At 60.6% G+C, this 23,680-nt stretch overlaps 2 protein-coding genes across 5 annotated transcripts; one reads left to right on the forward strand and one right to left on the reverse strand.

Moving 5' to 3' along the window:
• Window positions 1-682: 682 nt before the first annotated feature.
• ARSA (arylsulfatase A) lies at window positions 683-3,998 on the forward strand. 4 transcript variants are annotated; one of them, XM_061205823.1, is made up of 9 exons: window positions 683-871; window positions 1,175-1,427; window positions 1,644-1,884; window positions 1,965-2,183; window positions 2,266-2,435; window positions 2,759-2,883; window positions 2,976-3,103; window positions 3,350-3,452; window positions 3,545-3,998. In XM_061205823.1, exons 2-9 carry the CDS (start codon window positions 1,210-1,212, stop codon window positions 3,862-3,864), a joined length of 1,524 nt encoding a protein of 507 aa, XP_061061806.1. In that variant the 5' UTR covers window positions 683-871; window positions 1,175-1,209; the 3' UTR covers window positions 3,865-3,998. The 4 variants fall into 4 exon arrangements, with proteins under 4 accessions (XP_061061806.1, XP_061061807.1, XP_061061808.1 ...); XM_061205824.1 differs by having other exon boundaries at window positions 1,190-1,427; XM_061205825.1 differs by having other exon boundaries at window positions 683-808.
• Window positions 3,999-12,612: 8,614 nt separating this feature from the next.
• On the reverse strand, window positions 12,613-22,821 carry MAPK8IP2 (mitogen-activated protein kinase 8 interacting protein 2). The gene is made up of 12 exons (XM_061204652.1): window positions 22,740-22,821; window positions 21,641-21,746; window positions 20,009-20,305; window positions 19,764-19,857; window positions 18,468-19,670; window positions 18,026-18,101; window positions 17,724-17,896; window positions 17,532-17,641; window positions 16,799-16,903; window positions 16,585-16,655; window positions 13,761-13,859; window positions 12,613-13,329 (listed from the first exon to the last, which is right to left on the reverse strand). Exons 1-12 carry the CDS (start codon window positions 22,802-22,804, stop codon window positions 13,257-13,259), a joined length of 2,472 nt encoding a protein of 823 aa, XP_061060635.1. The 5' UTR covers window positions 22,805-22,821; the 3' UTR covers window positions 12,613-13,256.
• Window positions 22,822-23,680: the final 859 nt, after the last annotated feature.

Below are 23,680 nucleotides of genomic sequence, written 5' to 3' on the forward strand. Positions count from 1 at the left end.
ACCAAAAAGGTGAAGTCATTCGTCCAAAGCTGTGCAGTGATGGAGCCAGGACCGTCATCTCCGCTTTCGATGGGCCCTTCCCATTGGTGTAACCCGGACGCAGAGCAAACCCCAGATGCCCCTCTACACAGCACACACACTACCACCACGCACACCGCACATCACACACACCGCAGACACATCACACACACATACACACACCCTGACACACAACAGACACACACATGAACGGAGGAGAAAGGGTTGGGAAGAAATTTTGATCTCCTGTTTCAAGAAAAACACCAAAAGGAGTGTTGAAGGAAAAGCCAGCAGCCCGCGGGCTCCACGGTTTTTGTTTCGATTCGGTCGTTCCACACTCTCCGGGTTCAGGCCCCTTAAGGAACACACCGCGCGCCGAGCGCGAACGCCGGCAGCCCGCTTGCGAGCACCTCCCCGGCCGCCCCGCACCTGGCGCCAACTGCCTCAGGGCGCAAAGCGGGTCGGAGCGCGCGCACGACCGCGCCGCCCCCCTCCCAGGCCGCCCCGGCCGCCCCGGCCGGCCCCCGCCGCCAGATCGCGACCCCGCCCCAACCCCGGTCAGAGAAGGCCTCGCCACACCCGCCAAGCCTGGGGCCCCCTCCCCGGCCCTGAGCCCCGCCCCTGGGCGGGCCGCGCGGAAGTCACGGGGTCAGGGGGCGGGTCGCAGGGCGGGCCGGGGGCGGGGCCGGGCCAGGCGGAAGCGCCAGCAGAGGGCACTGCTGCCCACTGTTCCGCGTTCGCCCCTCCTCGACCGTGAACTGCCTTCGTCCCGCTTCGCGGGCCCCCGCGGGTCAGTGTCCTGGGACTTCTGCCCCTGATCACGCGCCTGGGCCGGGACCTTTACGTGAAGAGGGTGAGATCTCCGCCTAAGAATCTAAAGGTGTCCTGGCCCTTGAGGGTCTCCAGGGAGTTAGATCCCAGGCTACGGGCTCCTGTGTTCTGTTGAGGTCAAGGGTCTCAGAGTTCGCTGGGACTTCAGGAAAGGAGTTGTCTCAGTCGGGGGAGTATTTGGGTCTGGGGTCTCAGGGGAGGGTAGTGCCTGGCTCTGGGGTGTCAGAAGTTAGTGCCTGGGTCTGGGGTATCAGGGGAGGGTAGTGCCTTGCGTCTGGGGTTTTGGGATAGCGCTTTCTGGAACCAGTTTGCCTTCTCTCCCAAGGGTCTCTTGTTACAGGCCTGTCTGTGCCGTGTGCCATGGTGGCTCTGTGGACCCTCACTCTGGCCTTGGCCGCTGGCCTGGCTGCTACCAGCCCACCTAACATTGTGCTGATCTTTGCTGATGACCTGGGCTATGGGGACCTGGGCTCCTATGGACACCCCAGTTCCACCACCCCCAATCTGGACCAGCTGGCCGCAGGGGGTCTGCGGTTCACGGACTTCTACGTGCCTGTGTCTCTGTGCACACCCTCCCGGTGAGCAAGGAGACCAGGAGCGCTCACCCCAAATGCCCACCCCTGCCCATCCAGTTCCTCCCAGCTTCACTCTGGGTTGCAGAGGGAGGAAGAGGGTCTCCATCTCTCTATGGAGAAGTTCACGTCTCTTTGTTTTTGTCCTCTCTCTCCCCTTCTCCTTGTGTTTATCTCAATCACTTTTGCTCTGTCTCACGGACTCTTTGACTTGTCCTATAGGGCTGCCCTCCTGACCGGCCGACTCCCAGTTCGGATGGGCCTGTACCCTGGCGTTCTGGAGCCCAGCTCCCGAGGGGGCCTGCCCCTGGAGGAGGTGACCCTGGCTGAGGTCCTGGCTGCCCGAGGCTACCTCACAGGGATAGCTGGCAAATGGCACCTTGGGGTGGGGCCTGAGGGGGCCTTTCTGCCCCCCCACCATGGCTTCCATCGATTCCTGGGCATCCCATACTCCCATGACCAGGTAGGAACCACAGGGGTCCTTCCCCTTGACCCTACAGCCCCAGCCCACAGCCCAGACCTCTGAAGGAGCTGCTCCCCCAGGGCCCTTGCCAGAACCTGACCTGCTTCCCGCCGGCCACCCCCTGCGATGGCGGCTGCGACCAGGGCCTGGTCCCTGTCCCTCTGTTGGCCAACCTATCGGTGGAGGCACAGCCCCCTTGGCTTCCTGGACTTGAGGCCCGCTACGTGGCCTTCGCCCGTGACCTCATGGCTGATGCCCAGCGCCAGGGCCGCCCGTTCTTCCTGTACTACGCCTCCCACGTGAGTGATCGTGGCCCCCCCCCCCCGAGCCCAGGGCTGCCCATGACCCCTACCTGCTGCTAACTCCAGTCTCCATCCCCAGCACACCCACTATCCCCAGTTCAGTGGGCAGAGCTTTTCGGGGCGCTCCGGCCGAGGGCCGTTTGGGGACTCCCTGATGGAGCTGGATGCGGCTGTGGGGGCCCTGATGACGGCTGTGGGGGACCTGGGGCTGCTCGGAGAGACACTGGTCTTCTTCACTGCAGACAACGGGTACTCTGGCAGGGGGCAGAGGATGCTGGTCGATCCCTCACAGGGTCCTGGGGTCTTCCCATCTTGACTGCTGGTCGAGGACATAGTGGGATAAGGGGGTCTTGGGAGATGCTGGCCATATGTGGTGACACCAGGTGCATGTGTGTGGGAGGCTGGGGGCCACGAGTACATGGAGGTGCTTGTCTTGGTAGGACAGGGAGCGGACAGGCACATGCTGGCCGTTTCTGGGCAAAACGTGTAACTCAGAAGTCTGGGGCTGGGGTCACTGGGGCAGGCCAGAGACCCTGGGCTCCTCATCGCAGATAACCTCTCGTGTGTTCCAGACCTGAGACGATGCGGATGTCCCACGGTGGCTGCTCTGGCCTCCTGCGATGCGGAAAGGGAACCACTTTCGAGGGGGGCGTCCGAGAGCCTGCCTTGGCCTTCTGGCCAGGCCACATTGCTCCCGGTCAGTCTTCAGGCCTTCTCCTCCTGGACTCTTGGCCCCATCTCCCCAACCCTGATCACAAATGGAGTGACTGTACAGCCCTCTACCCGCAGGTGTGACCCACGAGCTAGCCAGCTCCCTGGACCTGCTGCCCACCCTGGCAGCCCTGGCAGGGGCCCCACTGCCCAATGTCATCTTGGATGGCGTTGACCTCAGCCCCCTGCTGCTGGGCACAGGCAAGGTAGGGCCCGTGACCTCATGACCCCAGCTCCCCCCAACCCCCCCCAGGGCCCCTCTCAACTTACCCTCCCCGGGAGTGCGTATGGGCAGCAACTGAAGTCCCTGGGACCAGGCAGACCCTCTGCTGAGCAGCGTCCAAGTGGTGCCGCGCCTGGGGCTCTCGGGTGGGCAGGGAGCCACCGCACATCCAGGGCCCAACGCAGAGCTGAGGCTCTGGGTATGTGCAGACCCCCGACTTTGCCCCCAGAGCCCCCGGCAGACCCTCTTCTTCTACTCGGCCTACCCAGACGAGGTCCGAGGGGTCTTTGCTGTGCGGAGCGGGAAGTACAAGGCACACTTCTTCACCCAGGGTAACTTCCTCTCCCCCAGCCCTGCCCACCCCTCGTAGCCCCAGAGCCCACACCCCCCCTTGCCCTGTGCCCAGATGTGCCCCCCTCCGCAGGCTCTGTCCACAGCGACACCACTGCGGACCCTGCCTGCCATGCCTCTAGTCCTCTGACTGCCCATGAGCCCCCGCTGCTCTTTGACCTGTCTGAGGACCCTGGTGAGAACTACAACCTGCTGGGGGGTGTGGCTGAGGTCGCCCCAGAGGCGCTGCAGGCGCTGAAGCAACTTCAGCTGCTCAAGGCCCAGTTTGATGCTGCCGTGACCTTCAGCCCCAGCCAGATAGCCCGGGGCGAGGACCCTGCCCTGCAGGTCTGCTGTCAGCCCAGCTGCACCCCCAGGCCATCCTGCTGCCACTGCCCTGAGCTCCAGCCCTGAGAGCATAGGCGGAGGCCAGCCCCGCGCCCCGCGCCCCTCGCCCCACCCAGGCACGTGATGGTCCATTGCTGTGCTGTGGGTGTGTAGAGATGGTTTGTACCTGAGAATGCTAATAACACCAGCTGACACTTGTAGGTGTGATAATTCACATGATCCTTGTGATAGCCCTGAGATAGGTGTTGTTCTGCCCGTTACAAATGAGGAACCTGAGGCGTGGAGAGGTCCAGCAAGTTGTCTGAGGTCACCCGGCCAGTGAGAGGTTGGCTCCGGAAGCTGCCCCCCTCCCCCTGGGGATTGCTTGTGTCAGTGCAGACAAGCGTGGTGGTGAGTGTGGGCACACCTGTTCATGGGGGCAATACTAGGTGCTTTTATGTGCCAGGACGGGGTGAGGAGGGGGCGAGGGCATGGCGGACAGCAGACCCCGAAGACGCAGAGTGCCCATAAGAGCCAGGTTTTCCCCGGGGAAGAAGCACAGGAACTGGACCGCCCTGGCTGTTAGAAACCTGTCTGGAGGAGGGTGAGGAGTTGCAGTCTACGTGGTGAAGTGGGCTGGGGAGCCCTGCCAGCTCTGAGGAAGGCACGTCAGCAGCTCCAGAGACTTCCCCTCGGCCCCCCAATGCCCCTTCCAAAACTGCGTTTCCTACCTGCACACACATTTCCAGTCTCCTGACTTCGCCTCTGCCCCCAGGGGAGCCATTCCCCACCCGTCAAAGTGATCTCTTAAAAACAAGCAGGTTTGGCTCCATTTGTGCTCAAAACCGCAGGCTTCCTATCATGCTCAGAATAGAACCCAGACTCCTTGGAGTGGCCCACCATGCCCCATCCCACAGCCCTCGTCCGTCAGCCCTGGCAGCTGGCCAGGTTGCCCATCATCAGGGCAAGATGCTCATCCTTGCCTCTGTCTGGCACCTTCTCTGCAGAAGGGGCCCCCTGCCTGCCCACCCGCTGGCATCTGCGTGGTGGCATGTAGCCCTCCTGGGGTCCCCTTGTGTGTGTACCGATTCAGGGCCACGTGCTCCTAGAGCGGCTGTCACACCCCACATGCTCCCTCAGCGTTGGTTGAGTGAGAAGAGTGCAGTCTGGGTGCTCAGGACCCCGAGTGGGTGTCCTGTCCTCACGGTAGACCAAACAGCCAACCCCCTCCTACTAATGGTCCTCACTTTTTCATTGGTGGGCAGAGGCCCCGTGACCTCTGAGGTACAGGCTCTCCTAGTCCCAGGAGGGTAGTAGCCAGTCTGAGCCAATCACAATCCAGTGATTGGTCCAAGAGAGGCGTGTGACCAAGGGTCCTGGTCAGTGAAAGGTCAGGGGCAGTCTGCTGGAATCCCCGGGTCTTCTGCACCACTCATCCTCCAGAGGTGGTGAGGACGGTGCTGCAGCATCACTGGCCCTGACCAGACATCGTGAAGCCGCTAAACGAGTGTCTCCAGCCATGTACCTCCAGAGCTCACAATGTAAGAAAATAAACCAGCCTATTTAAGCCACTGCTGCTGGCTTGTCTATTACTTGCAGCTGAAAGCAGTCTTGCTGGAATGACGTGTGAACGGGACGTGTAGAGGGCATGTGTATGTGTGCAGGGGTCCTCCTGAGTGAGCCTGTGGTGTCAGATACCCTGTGCTGAGGCCCCGTCTGTGTTCTCCATGTGACTCTCCCATCACTTCCAGTCTGGTTTGGGGGCTGCACTAACCATGCCCCACATCCTGCTGTATCTTGGAGCTGCCCCCATAGGGCAGTGGTTTCCTTGGGGGCCCCTTCAGCCACTGGCGCTGACATAAGGAGGGCCCACGTGCATGTGTGGTCTGGGCATGCCCACCCCCTGCAGCCTGCAGCTTCTCTTCCAAGGGGCCTGCAGTCACCTCGAGGTGCCTTGGTTTCAGGATGAGGACAGAGGAATGGAAGCAGGTGCACGATCTCTGTATCACATCCAAAGATCAAACACTCCAGCAAGAATAAATGAATGCCAACACCCAGGCATAACCTGCAGGCACCTTGTCCAGGTCTGTTGCCCAGCTGGGTGGTGAGCATCACGGTATTAGTTCCACGGACCTTTACTCACCACCCAGGGCTGTGCTTGGGGCTGGGGCACAAATCGACAGAGGGCACTCACCCCTGCTCCTGTGGTGCTTAATGTCTAGCAAAGGAGATGAACATCAACGCTGCGCACTCAGACCAAATGGAGTTCAGTGTGATAGAAACTCAACTTCCCAGGTTTCGGTGTGTGGGTATTGCCTGGGAACAACGATCGGGAACCGTCAGGTGCTACAGAAGTCCTCCGTCTTGACTGGGGGGGGGGGGTGGAAACGTGGTGCACAGATATGTATAATGCACTCGAGCTACACACTTGAGTGTGTAGCTTGAGTGCCCTTTATGGTGCCATGTATATTTTATACTTCAATAGAAATAAAATATTAATCGTGATTGTGTCAACTGTATCTCGAGAAAACTGGAAGAAAAAAATTTAACCGTAGTAAATACCACAAAGGAAGAGTGCTTGGTGCTACAAAAGTGCAACTGCGGGGCAGGGCAGGGGTGCGGGAAATGATTGAACCAGTTAGGGCTGCTTCCCAGTCTGCTGAGACCTGACGGGTGTTCACTCCACCCTCTGAACGCAAGGTTCTCCCCCTCCCCCTCCCCCTCCACTTTTGGTCTCGCTGTGATGCTTTGAGAGCAGAAAAGCTTTCTCATCATTTTAGCTGCTTTAGTGCGATGCACCCTCTTTGTAGAGGCACCGGTCTGCGCACGTGCTCTCCCACGTTCGTGCACGTGCGCCCGCAAACGGGCCTGCATACTTGACACAGACAGGCACACGCTCACGCATATTCATACACACACTCACAGCCACAAATGCTGTCTGCGATGTCCCTTCTCTGCTGCTGTTGATTTGAAAAGCAGCCCTTTTCCTGTGAGCCTAAGACCATCCACTCCCACCGAGCGGCTTCCTCAGGGCGCCCAGCATCCTCTGGAAGGCGCTAGTGTGTTTGGAAGGGACAGAACGCCGTGCTGTGGGCGCTGTGGTGTCCCTCAGGAGGGAAGAAGAGACACCCGGACACGCCCCTCCCTGCCCCCGTGACCGTGACTGTGAACCCCGCATCTTACCTGTGGGTGTTGGACTCGACCCTGACCCTCGTCACGGCTGGACACTGCCTGTGGGATGTCTGGAGAGTCCTGCCAGCTCCTGGACCCCAGGCCTGGTGTAGGCAGGGCAGTAACAGAGGGAGGAGGGCATTTATTTGTGCCCCCAGCTCCTTGGCTCCTTCGTGTGAAGACCTCCCCTTAGGCGGTCGCAGCCCTGGGGGCAGAGGCATGACGGCCTCCATCCTCCTCGGCAGCTCCCCACACCCCGGGCCCGAGCTGCCCAGGGGCCCTCTGCAGGGTCCCTTTTTGTGCCTTCTTTTCCACCCGGGAGTCCCCAGCACCCTCCCAATAAATTCCCTTTTGGCTAAGTTACCCAGGGTCAGTGTCTATAGGTCGGTTGCAACCACAGAAGAAAATAATTACTAACCCACCCTCCTCATCCCAGCAAATGTGGGCCAGCGGTGAGAGGAATGGGCCGTGGTCCCTGCCATCCAGGGTGACGGCGCTGCCACAGACAGGTTCAGTGTAATGTGCTGAGTGCTTGCGGTGGAGGATGAGCCACTGCCTCCTGGAGACACTGGGGCAGAGCCCTGGGGTCCACCTGTGCCCACCCTGCCATGTGGCCACAGGGACATGTGCCCTACTAAACAGCATGACCCTCTCCCTCTGCTTCGCCACCCGTGACTTGACAAGTCACCCGCCCTGAGACACTTCCTCCGGTGAGGACAGTCCAGTCCCTCACGGGGGGCGGTGGGGGAGTCCCTGAGGAAGGACGGGGCGAGGTCCTGGTGGCTGGTGGCGCTGAGGCTGCTGACTCCACCCACCTCCCCGCGGGGAGAGCAAGGCTGCAGACACCTCACTGGGTCGTCAGGCTCCTTGCCCGGTGACCTCATGCAGGACGCCCCAGAGGGGCACAGGGGCTCCTGCTCTACAGGGTTCCGGTCTGTCTGCGGGCTGCCGAGTGTGGGTGTGGGGGGCCAGGCCCCTCCCCGTCAGGTAGATGCCAGGGGCCGTCCGCTCTTGTCTGCTCCAAATCTGTACAAAGAAGAAACAAAAATAAAGTTGTCCGTGTGTCATCAACCCAGATGATGGCTGAGGCAGCTTTTAGGGCTACATTGTTTTATCCTCCTCCCTGCGAAGCTGTACTTCACTCACAGGGGAGAGGGCGTGGTACTCGGTGCCGCTGACTTTGGATTATGTGGGTGCTGCCACAGGACAGGACCCAGGACGTGGGACAGGGCCTGTATGCTGGGTTTATGCTAATTCCGTAAAACATGAGCCAGGTGTGGGGGGCACATTTGGGGAGAGACCCTATGCTGTGCATCAACTCCCGTCCCACACGCACCTCATACCTCCACACATCCCGCCACACCTGCAGACCAGGTGAGGCCATCTCAGGGCGGCTGTCTCAGGGATGGGGGGCCTGGTACCGTAGCTCTGCTCAGCACCAAGGCAATGTTCCTTAACAGTCCCTCTTCGGGGGTGCCATTTACTTCCCCATCACCCTCACCCTGGGTTGGGGGGGATACCTGCAGCCCCCTGGGTGGGTTCTACTCTCTGTGCTTCTTTTGGGAAAGTCAGGATGGCTGCTCAGCTTTAAAGGGTCAGCAGCCTGGGCGGGTCTTCTGACCTTTGCTGCAACTGGCTGGGCAGTCCTGAGAGGGCTTGCTTCTCCCCTCTGCTCTCAGCCCGCAAACGAGCTGCTCTAAAGGGCAAGGGGTGAACACTCCTGGGGTGGTCCTCAACCAGGGGGGGGCCAGGAGCCAGCAGGTGAGCGTTCCTGCTTCCCATCCTTCGGGTATATGGTTCAGGGAAGAACTCTTCTGCTTCGCAGAAGGGCACCCAGCCTTAAGGATGGGCCTTACACTGGCTTTTGCTCCCTCCCTACCTCACTTGTGCCCTCTCCTCACTACAGCACACAGTGGGGCTTTTACAAAACCAGCTGCCTGCCCCTCTGCCCTTGTATGTCCTCTTGCATGGGACTGAGCACAATGCCCAGAGATACAGCAGCCCTCAGGCAGTCATGAGGACAAAGACCACACACTTAGGACACAGGACCAAGGGAAGGAGCCTGCTGTTCTCGATGTCACCTTCTAGAAGCCACACCAGCCTCCAGGCCTCCTGCGGCACAAGAAATGCCCTGATTTATTAGACTGTCTTCCTGGGCATTTCTCTCAGAGCTGGATGCTCTGCATCCCACCTATCACGCGAACCACTGTTGAAACATTCCCAGTGACATCCAGAAAGAAGGGTGCTCTTGACATGCAGAATATAAAATCCAGGGTGTACATGTATTTTTTTTTTACCTTATTGATTATATTTTTGAATCCATGATTATGTTTTTCTCCTTTTCTTGCCACTCAAACATTTTAAATCATGAATTTCTTGGTCAGCAGTTTCATAACTAGAATCTGAGCTGAGACCACCATTCTTTATTTTATAATGATCTTAGCTACTTTGCCTTAATCTTTTTGCCCTAAATTATTCCTTGACTCTCCCAATCTCTTTCTGGCCTCAAACAAAATAAAATAAAACTCATACATAGGAAGGAAACTGGAAAAAAAAATACACCAAAATATTAGCAATCGTCTTTAAGTTGAAAAGATACACTCACTGGAGCCCTGTTCTTGGCCTGACAGCTGAACCCACCGAATCCTATGAGATGGGTATTTCCATCGTGGCCAAAATAACTTTTTATGTTTGGGGGTTTTTTGTTCTTTTTTTAGATGTATTTATTTATTTTTGGCTGCATCAGGTCTTAGTTGCGGCACACGGGATCTTCGCTGAGGCATGTGGGCTCTTTCATTGTCGTGTGCAGGCTTCTCTCTAGTTGTGGCGTGCGGGTTTTTCTCCCTCTAGTTGTGGCGTGCAGGCTCCAGGGCGTGTGGGTTCTGTGGTTTGCGGCACGCAGGCTCCCTAGTTGAGGAGCCCGAGCTCAGTAGTTGTGGCTCGCGGGCTTAGTTGCCCTGCGGTATGTGGGATCTTAGTTCCCTGACCAGGGATCAAACCCACGTCCCCTGCATTGTAAGGTGGATTCTTTACCACTGGACCACCAGGGAAGTCCCTATGTTTGGATTTAATGAATATATCTTTACTTTTTTATTTTTAGTTTTCTGTGGGTGTTTCTATTTGCATTCGGGGGTCCCTAATAGCAATATATAATGCTTGAAACAATTAAGACATGTTCATTGCAGAGAAAAAAGGAAGAGAAACTGTCAGCCCCACCTCCGACGACAATGACTGCAGTCTTTGTGTTTTCTTTCAGTCTTTTTCAGTGTAGTTTCTAGTGTAGAATCTGCATATTTATTTTTCCTTAATAGCATAACAAATATTTCTGTATTATTATTAAATGTTTGTAAGCACACTTTTTTCGTACCAGCCCACTATTCCAATTAGGTATATATACCTTAATTCAGTTAACCTTACTGGTCAATATTTAGACTGTTTTTTATGTTTTCAACATTTTAAACAAGAACATGTACAATACAAAGCTTTTCATTTAGGATGCTCTCCTTGGCTGGATTTCCAGAAGGCAGAGTCCTGGCATTGGAGGCTTACTCACTCACCACTCAGGGCTCTGAGGGCCCCCAGCGCGTGTGCCAGGCTCTGGGAGGACGAGGGCATTAGCAGACTCACAGGTGGCAGCCTCTGCCCAGGGCCCCCCTGCGTCCAGGAGGATAGGTCACCCAGCCGCATGCAGAGAAGGGCAGTGCAGGCCCACAGGAAGCTCAGTGTCAAGGGTGGAAATACCGGGGTGGAGGGAAGAGGGGCTGGAGAGGGGCAGCGACAGGGCAGGCTGAGGTTGCACAGGGAGCCACAGCGGAGTCAAGAGGGCGAGTGGCCTGCTCAGGTTTCTGTTTAAACAACCGGGTCTGGTTGCAGGAGCTGGTGGGTTGCAGACACAGGTGGAGGTGGGAGCCCAGAGGAGTCTGCTTGACACACAAAGATCCAGGCGGAGGCGGGGAGGCGAAGGGGCGGGCTTGGGGCGGTGGGGGTGACGCTGACAGCAGGGGCAGTCTAGGGTGCCTCCAGGCCTCCTGCTCGGGCAACTGCAAGAGACATAAAGCACAGAATACAGAACGGGGCACATGGGGAAGAGGCTCACGTCAGTTCGAAGTGTCCGTGGCTCCCACCAGGAGTTCCGTGTCTCTGCACCTCAGGGCCCCGGTTAGGGTCCCGCGTTTACCGAACTCCACCAGGCGCCTGGCCGTGACTGGCAGAAGCAGCGCTCCTGCGGGGCGCTGGGGTTGGCGAGTTAAGGCGCAGCACAGAGCTGAACCACGCGGTCTGCCGGTGGCAGGACTCTGGGGCCCTCGGCACAGGGAAGGCACCGAGGCCGCGGGAGAGAGGAAACCAGTGAGGGGACCCAGGACAGAGCCAGGGCGGGGTCTGGAGCGCAGCTGAGCCGGAGCAGACCGTGAGCCAGCCCCGAGAAGGAACAGCTGGGGAGGGGAAGGAAGGTGCCCGGGCAGGTGCAGGAAAGGAGACCAGAGGTGGAAGGCAGGTGTGGGAAGGGCCCTACAGACAGGAAGCTGTTCCAGGTGAAGGACGCCCAAGCGTGTCCGGCTGCTGTCCCAAAGGGCCACCGCAGGAAGGGAAAGGTATGGATACAGAGACGTGAGGAGATGAGTTGGAGGGAGGGACTGAGCCCAACAAGGGCGGAGTGGGGGCCGGGCAAATGGAGCCTTCCCTGAGATGGGGGGTCGAATTCCCACGTGACAGAGGGTGAAGGGAACAGCAGGCAGGGTGCAGCCACAGGGACCTGAGAGCCACGCCCCCACGCTCAGGGGCAGAGGTGCGCGTCCAGGGGTTCTCTGCCTCGTTCAGCTGTAATTAGTAGGAAAGTTTTCTCGTAGATGTTCTGCTGGGTTGGTCTTCTTGCAGGGTCGGGGGCCCTGGCCTGCGCCGGGGCTACCCAAAGGCTGAAGGGTGGTCATTTACTGATTCCTAACCCGTGACTATGTTCTCTGTTTGCTGGTTGCCCTTAATTTGAGTAGAGGTGTGTGATTTCTGTAGACAGTAGTTTTCAACCTTCATGTAGTGAATTTGTCTATTCTGGCCTTCCTCACTCTCATTTCTCAATCTTCACCCGCTGTCTTCCTGGTGTGCTCTCATCCTGGGCTCGGGGGGTTAGGGCGGGGGTCAGGCCCACCCTCAGAAAGGCACTGACCGCCATGCTGACCTCAGCACCTGAGAGCTGGGGCTCACCGGGGCCAGGGGGCCGGGGAAGCCCTTTCTCCAGGAGGTACCATCTATAATCACCTCGGGCATGTGACAGACAGTCACCTCTTTTCTTCTGGCTTTCTGTGGAGACTTTTTAAAACACTGATCTTAGGATCTAAGCAGACTGACGCCTGCCCTCTGTCTCCCATACACACCCACAAGCACACACACACTTCCCAGCCCGGCACTCCAGCGCAGGCGGAAAGGGCACACGTCGCGTGACCTTCCTCTCTGGCCTCAGCTTCCTCGCTGACCAAGCAAGTGTATCTGGACAGCACCTCCCGCGCGCCGCACAGCAACACCGGCGTGGTTTCAGAGAGCCCTGAAGGGCTGAGACTTCTCCTGATTCCATCACCCTGGGGTCTTGGTCCCCACTGCCATGGACAGTGCCTGGGCCCCTGGCCCCTTAGCTGCTCCCCCCACCCCAGAAACAGCCAAGGTCACACCAAGCAGAGAGTTTATTGAGGTGGACTGCGGGGAGTGCTTGCAGCGGCATAGCGGATGCTGGTGTGGCCGGGGCCTGGGCCAGGGCCCCCTCCTCCTAGCAGCGTCTGGGGCCTGGGGTGACCACGACTCCTAGTCTCCCCCAGGGCCCTACTGGGGAACCCCTCCCTGCTTACCCCTGAGCTCCTCGTGGGGCAGTATGGGGGGGTCCCCTCTCTTTGTCCCTATGGTGAGGATGGGATGATCCCTTGATATTCACTATAAAAATTAAAATTCCTTTATAAATCACATGGGAGGAGCAAGAGGGGTCACCTGGGAGCTTCCTCCACACGCGCCTCCCAATGCTGACCCCAAAGTAAAGAGCAGAGGGCAAGAGTGTGCAGGCACAGAGGAGCAGAGACAGACAGGAGGAGAGAGGAGGGAGGCCAAGGGCAGACCAGGGCGACACAGACAGAACAGGTCAGGGGTAGCGAAGGTGCAGACTCCACTCTTCAGCAGCCCCTGGGGAGCAAGGAGGAGAGTTCCCAGCACAGCCCGAGACTCGCCGGATGTCAGGTCCCATGTGCCCCCAGTCCCGTCCTTGCCAAAGCCGAGGAGGCCGCGGGAGACGCCCCAGCCCCAGCCGCCCCCGGAGCGGGAGCGCGGCGGGGCTACTCCAGGTAGATGTCCTCTGTGGGGCAGGCGTACTCCAGGTGGTGCTGGTAGTATTCCAGGAAGGCGCGGCTGGCGGAGAGAGCGTCCTCAGCCCCAGGCTCCCCAGGCCCGCCCACCTGGGCCTGCCCGTGTCCCCCCCAGCTTCACTGCTCAGCCCTCCGGGCCCGGACCCTTTTCCTTCTGGCCTCAATGCGGCCTTCCCACCCCCACCCCCGTGGTCAGTGTGCCCGTGCCGTTCCCACGCTCAGGAACCCCCCACACCACGCTCCTGCCCCAAGCGCTCTGCCCACCACCTTCCCAACCCTCCACCACCACCACGGTCATCTGGCCTTCCCTCCCTGCCCCTCCCCTGTCTCCCCAAACCTCATCTCCATCCCTCCTCCCAGCTTGCTCACGCCCTGGGCACCGCTGCACCGGTTCTGCATCCCCACCCCAGTCCCAGCCATCACTCCACACTGGCCCAACCCTAATCCTGCAACCCACCCTCCAGACCCACTCACCCCACACTCTGGGCCACGGGCCTCATCGACTCCTGGGAGACGAAAACGTGGCAGGCAAAACGGCTCAGCAGCGGGTGTTTGGTGATGAAGCCAAAATAGCTGCGGGGAGAGCGGCGGTGAGCACACGGGGACGTCAGGGCACGGGTCCACCCCTCAGCCCCCAGGGATCGGGGAGAAGAGGCAGGAACAGAGGGCTCAGGGAGGGCGTGTGGGGCTGGGGAATGTGCGGGTCATACGATTTCAAGATTCGAGGCCCCTTTCTGGGTCCCCGTCCAAGCACAGCGCTGGGCATCTGTGAGGAGTTAGCGGTCTATGCTAATCTGTCCACAACAAGGGTGTCCCGCTGCATCTTCCTTCTCCCGAGACAGTGCCACCTGCCTCTGTGGCCCCCCCCACCCAAAGCCTGCCCCTGGACCACAGAGCAAGGCCTCCCCCTGTCTTCTGGGCACCGCATCTCAGCTGACTCTTCCTTGTCATGTCACCTGACACCCTGAGCCTGCCCAGTCCCACCTCTGGTCCTGCAAACCCACAGCTGTTTTCCGGGCTCTGATGTGGGGCTTGACATGATCCCTGATGTGTAAAACAGTCTTCCTGAAGAAGCTTGTACCCTGGCTCTGTCACCCCAGCTCTCTTCCATGTATGCCTTTCCTGAATCTGCCCTTCTTCTCATCAAGACATTAATAAAAATTATTGTCCAGAGGGAGGAACTGTCAGAATCCTGTAGCAGGAGGGTTGAGACCCACCCCCCAACTGTGGCCAATCCAATCTACATCAGGTGGGATTAGGGTTTTGTGGTTCCACCAGATGGGAATCCACACGACAGCATCATCGCTGGGACAACGTGCTCATGTTGACCACGAACACGTCACTGCCTTGTCTCAAATGCCACGTTCAGACAGTCGCATTCATAGGGAGTGCCAGGCAACATCCAAAGCGAGCTCTTTATGTTATTAACTCCCATAACCTCACGACAGCCCTGGGAGGTAGGCCTCCAGATGAGGGCACTAAGGCACAGAGGGGGTCGGAAACACAGCCAGTCCGCCCACACACACACAGCCAGTCTGTGGCGCCCTAGGCGTGCTCTCAGCCGCCTGTGATCTCACACGCCACATGCCTACCTTATCCGGACACAGTGTGCCCAGCACATGCCTAATCCAGCCCGCTTCACAGTGAGATGCTGACATTGTCTCCTTGTGCCCCCTCACGGTGGGGACTGGGCTGAGTTCTGGAGTAACATATACCGGGAAAGTCTGGGCCAGGACAGCGCCTCCTCGGTCCCCTCCTGGCCACGGAGCTGCATCTGGGTCAGCGTCTGCCCTGGACGCCTGAGCCTGTGGCGCCACAGTCTCCCTCTGCTGTCCTTCCTCTCTCGGGTGTGCCACCCTCAGCCCACTGTCCCTGTGGGCCACCGTGCACACTGGCCCTCATGGTGCCAGATCTGCCCCGCCGCCTGTTCCGAGCCCTGGCCCTCTACCCCAGCCCTCCACCCCTCAGAGCAGCATCTAAACGGTGATCCCATCAAACCGTCTCCCTCTCAAGGGAGAAGCAGCCAAACTGGGCTCTGACCCGGCTGAGGGTGGACAGCATTGCCCAGCCAGCAGACAGAGCGCCCCTCACTCTTACCACAAGTGTCCAGGTGACACACATGCTGGCCTCAGTATCTGTCGCAAGCCTCAGCCCCAGCAGCAGTGTGTCCTCCCCACATCCTGCCTCCCCTGAGGACCTGCTTCCTCCAACACCACTGGGCCCTTCTGAGCCTCTGCTGGGCTCCGTCTGCATCGCAGGCTGTCTCCTCCTGTCGCTTCATCCAGGGCAGCAGCATCCCGTGTGCAGGAGTCCGGCTGGGCAGGAAGGCTGTAGCCCTCCACCCGCTGGTTACGCTTCTCCTCTTTCACTCCCGTCTCTTCTCTCTCTGCCTGGCTATCTCGTTTGCCCCACGGCCGAAGTCACCCACCTGCTCCGAACGTACCTCCCCCCAGGTCTCCCTTCCACATTCCAGACCACGTCGCAACGGTCACTTCAACCTCACTGCCTCTGGACTGAATACTGCATTGCCAGCCTGTCAGGCCCATTCACCCCATGCCTCTTCTCTTGGTGTGTGGGTTACTAACTGCTCAACACCCAGGTCACCCTTGATTCTCTCTCCAGGTCAGCCTCTACATCCAATCAACTCAGGTCCTGCCTGCCCACCTCCTAAATGCCACTAGGTCTCAGCACCTGGATAACCTCAGCAGCCACCTGGTCTCGTGCCAGCAGCACTTGGGTCCTTCCACTCTGCAGCCAGAGCCAGCCCGTCAACCTGACTGTGTCACCCCATGACCCCATTGCCAATGGGATTAAGTATAAGCTCCTTGGCATAGTCAGAAGGACACAGGTGCTCTTAGTGTCCCTCCAGCCTTACCCAGCTGCCCCCAAAGAGCCCCTAGTGCCCCTTGCCCACAGCCCTGGCTCAGCTGGCTCCCTGCCAAGAAGATCCACCCTGTCACCCACTTGCCTTTCAAGGTTTGTAGAGTGGTCTTCAGTCGCCCCTCTAAGTCTCAGAAGAATTCGCCCGCCTCCCTGCAGGTCTGCTCACTGGAGCCCCATGCAGACGTCCACCAGAGCCCCACGAGTGCTTGCTTCGAGCACTCGCTTGTCTGTGTGTCTGTCTCCGCACCCAGACCAGATGGGAGCCTGTCTGATCCAGGTGTCCTGGGCCCAGAACAGAGTGGGTGCCATGTGGGGACTCAACTCCTGGAGCCAAGTGGGTGTGGGTGAGAGGGTGGGATGGTGAATGGGCAGCCCTCAGGGTTTGAGGGGACTATGGGATGGGGGAGTCTCGTACCAGCTGTTGCGGGGGTGGCAGCCGCAGAACGAGATGTTCTTCATCTGGAAGAAGTGGCTGCAGTGCTGGAACTGGAGCAGAGGTGGCAGAAGAGGGCCAAGTTAGATGGAGTAGCCCAGGGCCACTCCTGCCACCCCTGCTGGACGCGCCTCGGTCTGACCCCCTTGCCTCCCCCCTCCCACCGTCCCCTGTGCCTCAGGCCCCCACACCCCACCTCGGGTCCTCCACTTAGACTCAGCTTGACCCCCCGAAGAGAAATCTCAAGGTCACAGGAGGCAGGAGGACGCAGGTGGACGGTCAGTTTCCGGGCAGTGGCGATCTGCAGAAGAAGTTAGGGGAGAAAAGGGTCTCAAGGGCCTACGAGGGTATCTGTCCCTCCTGGTGGGACATTTTCGATTAGGTTTGAAGACTCCTGGCAGTGATTCGGGAAGATGTGAGTGTGGCCTTGGCCGCCCCTCAGCCTCAGGACAGCCTGCCCCGTCTTCTTTCCGTTCCTCCCCAGGACTACGGCCCCACCAACCCCGGCCTCCTCGCTGCCTGTCTTGTGAGCTGGATGCGGGCTCTCAGGCGCAGAGCCGCGCTGCTGCCCTACTGCTCTCCCGCTCGCCCGCAGGCCCAGCGGACGGGCCGGCCCTCACCGAGTGTCCACTGAGTGAATAACGAGTGAGCAAATGACTTCCAGGGAAGGGTCTGTGAGAGCTGGTCTTGATTTTCAGACACGAATAGGATGGGCTGAAGGGGGGGAGGGGCCAGCGGGAAGGTGACGGGGAACAGCTGCCGAGCGCTGCCCGAGGCCTGTCTGCCAGGCCTCTGAATCGGGGCTGGGGGGGCCCGGGCCCTGAGGCCCCCAAGCATCCTGGAACCCTCTGTGGAAGAGGGCGGAGGCCTGGGGCCTCCAAGGGCTGTGCCAGCCTGCAGGGCTCAGGGGCCCCCACCTCCAGACTGACCTTCTGCATGGCTGCACACAGGATGCCATTGCCCTGGTGACAGGGCACCTCCACGGAGCCCAGGAACTGCACGTCAAAGCGCTCCACCCAGCAGGGACCCCGCTTGCTCCCTGGGAGATCACAAGGGGCCTAGGTCAGGTGAGCAAGAGAGGGTCTGGGGTGACAAGACGCCCCTTGGGGAAGGGGCCTCACCCAGCAGGTCCTTGGCCGGGCCAGGCACCGCGTGGGCATAGAAGGCAGGGAAGACGCCACGCTCCCCCGTGCGCATGTTGAAGCCACGGAACCAGAAGTCATCCTCCTCGGCCTCCACCAGGACCGGGTCGTCCACATCCAGCTCAAGCTCGTCGGGATGGCGGGGAATGAACCTGAGGCCAGGTCAGAAGTAGGAAGTCACTGGGGCAGGGGCAGGAATGGCTGGGCTGTGTCCACCAGTGTCCCATGGTGTCTGTAGACTCAGGTGGAGGGTCACTAACAGCGAGGGGGAGAGGCTGTACCTGAACACAGCCCGATGGGTTTGCTCCCTCTCCTCCCCATTGACCAGGCAGGAAAAAAGGCCGAAAGACTCGGTGCCTGAGAGACAGAAACAGGAGAGACAAAGGCTCAGGGGAGGGGCAGGAAGAGAAGTACTTGAAGGCCCCGCCAAGCTCCCCTCCCCTCAACCGTCTGGTGTGGGCTGTCCTCAGTCACGGAGGGAGGGAGAAGTAGCTCACCGGGGGCTGGATGGAGACAGAGCAGCCTTCCCCATGCAGCTCCCCACCCTATGGGCGCCTGGGGGAAGCCCCAGGCCCAGGTGCTGGGTAAGAGGGCAATGCCCAGTCCTGACCACCTGCAGACCCTCAGGCTGCCCTGGGCACTCCGGGGATCTGCATGGGCCCTGGGGCCAAGGAGCCAGCCTGCTCCCCCCGGGACCACCCCCTTTCCCCACCTCCCACTCACTGGAGGATCGAGAGGTGCTGTTGACAAAGACATTGAGGAACTTCCTGGAGAAGGTGAGGTCAGGGCTGCCCGGGGAGGCATCCCCGGGGCCCTGATCACGGCCCAGCAGCGCGGCTCCCGCCTCCTCCTCGCTGGCCTCGCCACCGCTGTCCTCGCTGTCGTCACCCAGGCCCGCGCAGCGCTGCAGGCTCACCAGCTCCAGCTGCGTGTGTTCGTCCACCACCAGCGTGTACTTGACCGCGTCGTACACCAGCGAGGCGTCCAGCGCCGCGGGGCCCGTGCCCCGGCCCCCGGGGGGCCCTGCCTTGGGCTCAGCTTCGTCCTCCTCCTCTTCATCCTCGTCGTCCTCTTCCGAGCAGGCGGCAGAGCAGGCGCGGCCCGGGCGGGCAGGGCGGCCCGGAGCGGCCCACAGGGGCGTGATGGTGTCGCGCGTGGGGTTGCTGAGGAAGAGGCAGGGCCCGGGCTGCGCGGGGCCGGGCCGAGGGGCGGAGGGCTCGGGGGGCGGCGGCCCACACAGCGTCTCCATGTCCACCAGCTCCACGCCCGGCCCCGCCGCCGCCCCGGGGGCCTCGCCGGCGGGCGACACACCCTCGCCGGCAGGACGCGGCGCGGGAGACAGGCACTGGCCAGGGCAGCGGATGGGCGAGGAGCCCTCGGAGATCATGCGGCTCACGAGGTTGCTGAGCAGCCAGGGCGAGTCGGCGTCCTCGCTGAGGTCCGGCTCAGACTCGGACCCTGACTCGTACTCGCTGTTGGTGTCGTCGGGGCCCACGGGCAGGAAGGCGGGGCGGCGCGGGGGCTCGCTCGGCGGCTCGGGCTCGGGCTCCGAGGCCGGCGACGAGGCCTCCTCGATGGAGTTGGTGAGGTGCGAGGAGCGGCCGCTGCTGCTGCCGCCGCCGTCGTCGCTGCTCCGCTCCAGCTCTGTCTCTGAGATGGACGAAATCATGCGCCCCAGGCGCGCGCCGCCCGCGTCCTCGGAGTCGGAGCCCGGCGACGACAGCTCCTGGCTGCTGCGCCGACCCCCGCGGCCTCCGCTGGAGCCGCTCCCCAGGTCGGCCTCGATGCCCGGATCCGAGGCGGGCGAGGCCTCACCTGGCGCCAGGGGCCCTGCGGGCTGGTTTCCTTCGGAGTCGCAACCTGGGTGCACAGGTGACTGCGCCCCGCAGGGGCTTCTGTCCGTGGGCGGGAGCGGGGCGGGCGGCTCTGCGGAGCAGGGGGTTGGGTCAGCCAGCCCACCTCCCCCACTCCTCCCTCCCTCGCCTCCGGTGTACCCCCTCCCACCACCGCCCAGCTCACCTCGGAGGGGCTCCTGGGCGGGTGGGCACAGCACTGTTTCCTGCCTGGAGGCTGGAGGCCCTGGAGCAAACCCTCCATTGTTGTTCAGGGAGTCCTGGGGGGGGAGGGGAGGGGCGGGGGGAGGAGAGCACCGCTGAGGGGGGGGTCCCAGCTCTCGGGGGTAGGTGGGGGGACAGGCCGCCACGGGGACCAGAGTCCCAGATGCTGGGAACCAGGGTTAGCTGTGGGGCTGGGTGCTCGCTCACCTGGGCTCCCAGCGTTGTCAGGTGGAGCGTGGTGGGCCGGTGCTTGTGGGGCTCCTCCAGGGAGGGGGAGGGGATCAGGGGCTCCCGAGCAGGGCCTCCTCCCTCCTTGCCCTCCCCTTCTGCTTCCTCCCCCTCCTCCTCCTCTTCCTCCTCCTCCTCCTCTTCCTCTTCCTCCTCCTCCTCCTCCTCCTCCTCCTCCTCCTCTTCATTGTCATCGATCATCTCAAACTCCTGGAAGTCATCCTGGAAGGAGCAGATGGGGTGCGGCTGCTCCGAACGCCCCAGGGAAAGGCCATCCTGCAGGAAAGAAGGGCAGGGCGGAGCTGGGCCAGTGTGGGACAGTGACTTGGGGTCCCAGGTGCCAGGAAAGGGGAAAGCAGGAAGCTATAAGTCAAGGGACAGAAGCCTCCCTCCAGGTCACTCTGCTCTCCACCAACAGAGCAGCTTTCTAAAAAATCTGCTTAAGATACATAAGGATCACTACAGTTCTTGGTAAGTAAGAGCCCAAACTCCTAAGTCTGAGTGACAGAGATACTCAAAGTGGCCCCAACCCACCTGCCAGCCTCATCTCACCCTCAAACCCCGTCACATTTGACACCAGCACTTTTCCTTCATAGCACTTTAACACAACTCATAGTTACTGTAGAGTTTTGGGTCTGTCTCCCCCACCAAGCTGCAAGCCCCACCAGGACAGGGCCGTGTCCATACTGGACACTGGTACAGCCCACCCCCAACTGAGAACAGGACCGGGCCCACAGTAGCAGCTCAGTAAATATCAAATGAATGCATGAAGCACAGACAGCCAGCACCAGGCTTCACCAACCTCAGGGCCTTTGACCCACTAATCCCTTGCCAGCAATTCCTCTCCTCCATTCCCTCCTGCCTCCCCCATCTGCCAGCTCCTTCTAGCCCTCCCTCAGGGCATGGTTGTGCGCCATTTCCACTGGAAAATCTCCCTGGTGGCCTCAGTCTTGGGTGGTTCCCATCATCGCACCTTCTGTCCCCTCATGGGAATCCAGCCGTTGACACTTAGGCAGCCACTGCCTCTCACGTGTCTTTCTCCCCTACTAGGTTATAAGCTCCTGAGGGCAAGAGCCACACCTGCCCTGCTCTCTTCCCAGGCACCTGGAAGCCCCCAGAACTTGCCACATGGGAGTTGCTCAGAAATGTTCTTGAATGAAAACAAAAACGTAAAGAGATGGGGAGGAGGAGATGGGCAGGGGGAGACTTCAGGGGTGGAGACATGAGGCAGACAGATGGAGGCTTGAGAGGTGGGGAAAGGGCAAAGGAGGAGATGAGGTGAGATGGCAGCTGGAAGGGGTCAGATCTTTCTGGGAAGTGAGCTGAGCACAGAGGCACCAAAGCATAGACACATCTCCCCTCCCCCAAGCTAGCCCGCTGGTGGGGGTCGAGGACTGATGGGGAAGGTCCTCAGTGGACCTCTGTTAGAAAAAGAGAGGTCTGATATCAAGGAAGACCCCAGGTCGAGAGGCCAAGGGAGAGGGGGCAATCAGAGGATTTCTTGTTTCAAGGCTGAGCTTAGACCCACCCTAAAACCCCACAAGACTGCTAAGCATAACCTAAGCGAGACTCTCCCTTGAAAGAGTTCTCTGCCCCCAGCCCCTTCCCCACCTTCTCGCAGTGGTCCGAGTCGTAGCTGAGGCCCAGACCACAGTCATCGGTGATCTCAGACAGATCTTCATCATCAAATTCTTCCAGGCTTATGTCCTGTGGAGGCCTGGAGAGGAGAGCAAGGACAGGGCTCCTGAGAGAGCCACCAACCCTGGACTCCCTGGCTGGGAACTGGTCCTAAGGAGGGGCCAAGGGAGACCCCCCCCCAGCTCCTAGGCCCCGTGATCTCCAGAGCCCCCAACTCCCAGACCTGCATCCTGCCATTATCTTGGACCTCAAACTCTGCTCTCCAACGGATTTCCCCCTCAATCTGAGCCATGACCAGCCCAGAAGAGGCACCTGTCCCCCAAACCCTCCTCCCAGTCCTCCTTCCGCAAAGAGCCAGCAGCCTCTCCTCCCTCTACCCTCAGCTCCAGGCCCCTCTGGGTCACAGGCTCGGCCTCAGGGGAGCCAGGCTGAGCAGAGAAGGGGGAAGGGGAGCTGAGGCTGCAGCAGCAGGAGGAGGGGGAGGGGTCAAGCCCGTTCTGGGAGCAGAATCTGGCCAGTTTGTCCCCCACTCCTGCGGAAGGCAGGCCTGCACCCAGAGGTCCAGCCCTCTCCCCACCCTAGTCCCTTCCCCAGCCCCCAGGCTTGATTTCAACTCTCTCCCTCTCAGAGCCCTACAGACCAGGCCGGGCTTCCACCAGAGGCCCAACAAGGCCAAAAGGACACTGCCAAGCACAGAGCGTGTGCCCAGCATCCTGCCCAGGCAGCCTACCCCTCAGAGGCTCCGCCCACGACCTCTGAGGACCTCCACCTTTGAGGGGTCGGCTGTTCAGGCTGGGTGCAGCACTGGATCTCAGCAGGAATTTGGGGTTGGGGGCGGTCACTGGGGCTGGAGGACGGGCATAAGGGGAGGGCAAAAATAGAGAGACCCGGCACCGAGGGCGGGGGATGAGGAGCCACGGGCCTCAGGACCAGAGACGGGTCTGGGGCTTGGGCCCCCAAAGGTGACGGGGGTGGGGTGGCAGGGTCGGGTCGGAGGAGTCTGGGGACTGGGTCGGGGGGGTGCTGTAAGAAGGGAAGGCCCTGTCGAGGCCCGGGGCGCCCAAGTGCGTACCTGCAGCCTGGCGGCGACAGCGAGTGAAAGGTGGAAAGAGAAAACATCTCCGCCCGATCCGCCATCTTCTCCGGGGAAAGGTCTGCCGACTGCGGCGGGGGAGGGGTGCCCGGAGCGACAGCCCCGCACGCCCTTCGTCGCTCCCTCCCGCCCGCCCTCAGCCCGCCCCAAGTCACCTCGTGACACGCCCTGCGACACCCCGCCGCCAGCACACCTCGACGCCAGGACACCGCGGCAGCGCCAGTCGTGGGGGAGGGGAGGAGGGGAGGACCTGGGAGGAGGGAGGATCCGGGGGGAGGGGAGGAGGGCGGACCCGGGAGGAGGGCGAAGGGGACGGCGGGGAAGCTGGTTGGAGGAGACAAGATGGTTTGACTAAGAGGCTCGGGTTGGGGGAGAATCGGGTTGCGGTTTGGTTTTTTCGGGGTGGGGGCAGTCGAGAGGCGGATTAGTGGGGATGGGGGATCAGTTCGTATGGTGAGAGCTTAAATGAGGAACTTGCTATGGGGAAGTCGGTCCGCAGAAGTCTGGTTAACTGACTTTGGGGTGTGGGGTGGGACGGGGCCTGGTGGAGTGGTGGTGCAGCCCCAGGAGCTGCGCTGACGTCCCCAGGAATCAGAACAGAAGAGCTGGGGTCCCAAGCCTGGCTCTGGGTGATTCAGACTGAGACTAGGCTGCGCGTGGACCAGGGCTGGAGGAGCTGTCCACGCCCGGGTGCTGATCAGGGCTGGTCGGAGCTGTCCCACCAAGGGTGCTGATTGGGCCCACGGAGATTTCCCCCTGAAACGTGCTGACTGGGACCGGAGGGGCTGTTTCCCCGACGGGTGCCGATCAGTGCTGGGCAGAGGCATCTGCCCGAGGAGTGCTGATCCGGGCTGGACTCACAAAGAGCTGTGACCCAAACTTCCCAGATTTCCTTTCTATCCCGAGTCTTGTCATCACAC

Source organism: Eubalaena glacialis, chromosome 11 (assembly GCF_028564815.1).
Source record: "Eubalaena glacialis isolate mEubGla1 chromosome 11, mEubGla1.1.hap2.+ XY, whole genome shotgun sequence".
In the NCBI taxonomy this organism is placed as follows: domain Eukaryota; kingdom Metazoa; phylum Chordata; class Mammalia; order Artiodactyla; family Balaenidae; genus Eubalaena; species Eubalaena glacialis.